At 35.2% G+C, this 3,559-nt stretch overlaps 1 protein-coding gene across 1 annotated transcript in view; it reads left to right on the plus strand.

Moving 5' to 3' along the window:
* The window catches only part of mospd2 (motile sperm domain containing 2), a gene marked incomplete at its 3' end in the record, with an annotated part of 21,068 nt that overhangs the window by 4,923 nt on the left and 12,586 nt on the right, over positions 1–3,559 (plus strand). The window contains exons 5-7 of the mRNA XM_016540763.1: positions 1,869–1,929; positions 2,246–2,284; positions 2,382–2,506. Coding sequence (XP_016396249.1) covers positions 1,869–1,929; positions 2,246–2,284; positions 2,382–2,506 — 225 coding nt within the window. The remainder of the gene's footprint in view (positions 1–1,868; positions 1,930–2,245; positions 2,285–2,381; positions 2,507–3,559) is intronic.

The following is a 3,559-nucleotide window of genomic DNA, read 5'->3' on the forward strand; positions in this document are numbered from 1 at the left end:
TATATATATATATATATATATATATATATATATAGTATAGACACATTTATACGCAAAACATTTCAATACAATATATAAATAATATATATATATATATACATACCATATACACACATACATATATATATATATATATATATATTGTCCATTAGTTTTAGTATTTTTCTTTCAAGGTCACCAGAGTGCATTTGTTCTGATTAGTCTTGGGCCGTTATTGACCCTCTAGCGGACATTTTAGGGTCATTAGCTGTATTAGTCGAAGGTGCAGAGGGACAGATGCCGCTCACTGGTTTAAGACTTTGCAGATTTACGTGACCTTTAAATCCGTTTGGTCAATCCAACTCGCTCACTTAATCCGAGAGAATTTCCCGTCAAACTGCAAATCTCCTCGTCTCATGTTTCTGCAGCAGAAATGCGGGAGTGGAAGGCCAAAGCCGCAGCCTAATTAAACCTAATGCCAGTTTTATATGGAGGAATTAGAGTGTGCTTTAATTTGCTCTCTTTAATGCTTATCTTATATGACTGTAAATTGGTTGTTCGGGTTTATAAAATGAAGGACTGTCATGTGAGGTGTCTTTACTGTGGAGATGTGCTTTGATCTGATATATTTGAATTTAAATGGAATGTTTTTGAGGTTTAATCATTTGATTTCTGTGTATTGGTTAATGTAGGTTCTTTCCCTTAGTGTAAAATTGTATTTTATAAATAATTTTTTGGTTTTTTATTGACCTTTATGTTGTATCCGTAGCGATTTATTAGGAGCCAAGCAGTGAATGTCATGTTGAAATCCCAAGAATTGTTTGGAGGAACTTTGTGAAATTTGGCACATTTATTGCAAAGGGTTTAAACATTAATTGCACCAATTTTAGGATCTCTACCTTAAAACCCTCAAGCGCCACCATCAGCTCAAAACATGACTCTGTAACTCTAGAAAATCATATCTGGCAACATAAATCTGCTGATTTTATGGGTTAAAGTGCAAATACATTTCACTTTATTAATAATTCTTGGGGAATTTCTTCAGATAAAAACAGTAAAAAGTTGTTTGTTCTCCAATTACAACAGTGACCATGTCAAGATTCTAGGTTTTCAAATAAATATTCCATATACAAACTCTTCTATTGTTTTCTTGTAACAAACTTTCATTGAAAAGTACTGTTGTGGCTCCCAGGAGTCAATCTGTAGAGCAAATGTAAGTGTCAACAGTAAATGAAGCTAAAGGTTACTCGGGCGTTCAGTAAACATCAGAATTGCACAATTAAATGATTAACCGGTTGTAGTACAGTCTAGTAGTGTTCAGGCTGATCAGTATGTGTGTGCATTCAGTGCTGGTTCAGCAAGTCTTGTGTACTGTTAAATTTGACACCCATTGGTGAGCTTTAACAGTTAGTTAGCCAATGGATTAACAGCAGCTTTACAGATGAACTTGAGGCAGTGGTTTAGTCTTGAAGTGGGTCAGTAAAGTAAACACTCTCACTGACATACATTCAAATATTCAACTAAACTAAATGAAAAAAAAAACTTTATATATGAAATACTTTGGTTGTAAGGTCTATTTTGTGTAATCCAAGCGAATACAATGCTATACAAATGAAAAGCCTTTAAGTTCTTTTATTTAGAACTTAAATGAACCCCCAAAAAATCCATGTTTTTTGTTGCAGTCCTTTTTGATTTCACATGTAAATAACAAAGCAGTCTTGCCAACTACTAGCCAGGCAAATATTGTATATTTACTGTGGTATAAATGGTATCGCAAAATCTCTTAACAGCTGATGTTTTTACTGTCACGCAGTATATACATCATCATATCATCCAGCTTTATGAATTATAGCAACTTAGATTTCTTTCCCATGTTTTTTCTCTTCTAGGACATGGACTTTGTGAAGTATATTATTAACTGCTTCAAAGTGTACTATCCAAAGTTTCTTTGTGAGTATATTCTGTTTTTTAAACCTCCTATTATAGCAGGGTTTCTCAAACTGGGTTGATGAAAAGTTCATTAAAATCAAAATGTAAAATTGAAACAATTAAAATAAAAAAAAAAGGTGAAATTTTATTATTTATGACATCAGAGAACTGTGAACATGCACGTGATGTTGAATTATAGAAATATTAACTTAAAATCTCAGACTTGAAGTAAATATTTAAGCTCAGAGGGGTTTGGCTGACAAAAAGGTTGGGGATCCTAGTATTATACAAAAGGGATTTCACATCTTTGTTTAAACATCTTTGTTTTGTTGTTCAGCCAAAATGATCATGTACGAGATGCCTTGGATCATGAATGGTGAGTTGTGATTGGCTCATGAGAAGTCTAAACAGATCTTTGTAATGATGTCTGGTCCAGCAGTTCATTTGTCATAACCTTTTCTTGTGTGTGGCAGCTGCCTGGAAGATAGTGAAGACGTGGCTGGGCCCCGAAGCCATCAGTAAGCTCAAGTTTGTCACGAAGAGTGACATCCAGACGTATGTCGGCCCCGAGCACCTTCCACCACACATGGGAGGAACGGTATGTACAAATAAGAGAGTTACTTGTTTTTAATTAAATATGGCTTGGAGTTTAAATAAGATAAATTAAATAGATGTACTTTGATCAGATATATTTAAACTAAAATGGAATGGAAGTTCTTTGCCTTAAAGTGTAAAATTCTATTTTAAAGGGATAGTTCACCCAAAAATTCTGTCATTAATTACTCACCATCATGTCGTTCCAAACCCGTAAGACCTTCGTTCATCTTCGGAACACAAATTAAGATCTTTTTGATTAAATCTGAGAGCTCTGTGACCCTCCCATAGACAGCAAGGATACTACCACGATCAACGCATAGAAACGTAGGTAAAATAGTCCATGTGACATCAGGGGTTCAACCGTAATTTTACGAAGCTACGAGAATACTTTTTGTGCGCAAAGAAAACAATAATAACAATTTATTCAGCAGTTCTTCTTCCAGAGTTACCATTTTCCACCATTTTGGAGAGTAACCCAGAACGTAATCAACGTAATCAGTAGGGATGTAACGATGAACCGCGAGCCGGTTGAAAATCGATTAAAATATGTGACGATTCAAATCGGTTGAGATGCCAAACAAATCGCAATACAATTGGGGGTGGGAGAATGTATCTCTGAGGGGAACTGACTGTCTTTAGAAAAGTTTAGATGGCATTTTCTTTTCATCTTGCCTCTGAACGATGCATATTAAAGTAGAGTTCATAAGCGCAGCTCTGCTTTGTTTACAGCGATAACCAAGGAAACACTGTATCATTGCTGTTCATAAGCGCCACCTGCTGGCCGAGAGTGAATCTGCGTCTCATTCAGCTCATCTGCGGTTTCCTTCAGATGTGTTTTATGTAGTATAGTTTCACAAAACTAAAGTCAGACCATTCTGTTTTTGCTTCAAATTTCGAAATTATACAATTTAACAAACTCCTGTTGCATGTGTGCAGCATCTTTGTTTGATTAAAATGCAGTGGTTGCCTCTAATTTTAAATGGAAAGAGCACAGACAAAGCCTTAGTTTGTTAGTTCACCCAAAAATGAAAATTAGCCTGTGTTTAACTCACCC

This window comes from Sinocyclocheilus rhinocerous, unplaced genomic scaffold (genome assembly GCF_001515625.1).
Source record: "Sinocyclocheilus rhinocerous isolate Xijiao unplaced genomic scaffold, SAMN03320098_v1.1 scaffold2052, whole genome shotgun sequence".
Classification (NCBI taxonomy): domain Eukaryota; kingdom Metazoa; phylum Chordata; class Actinopteri; order Cypriniformes; family Cyprinidae; genus Sinocyclocheilus; species Sinocyclocheilus rhinocerous.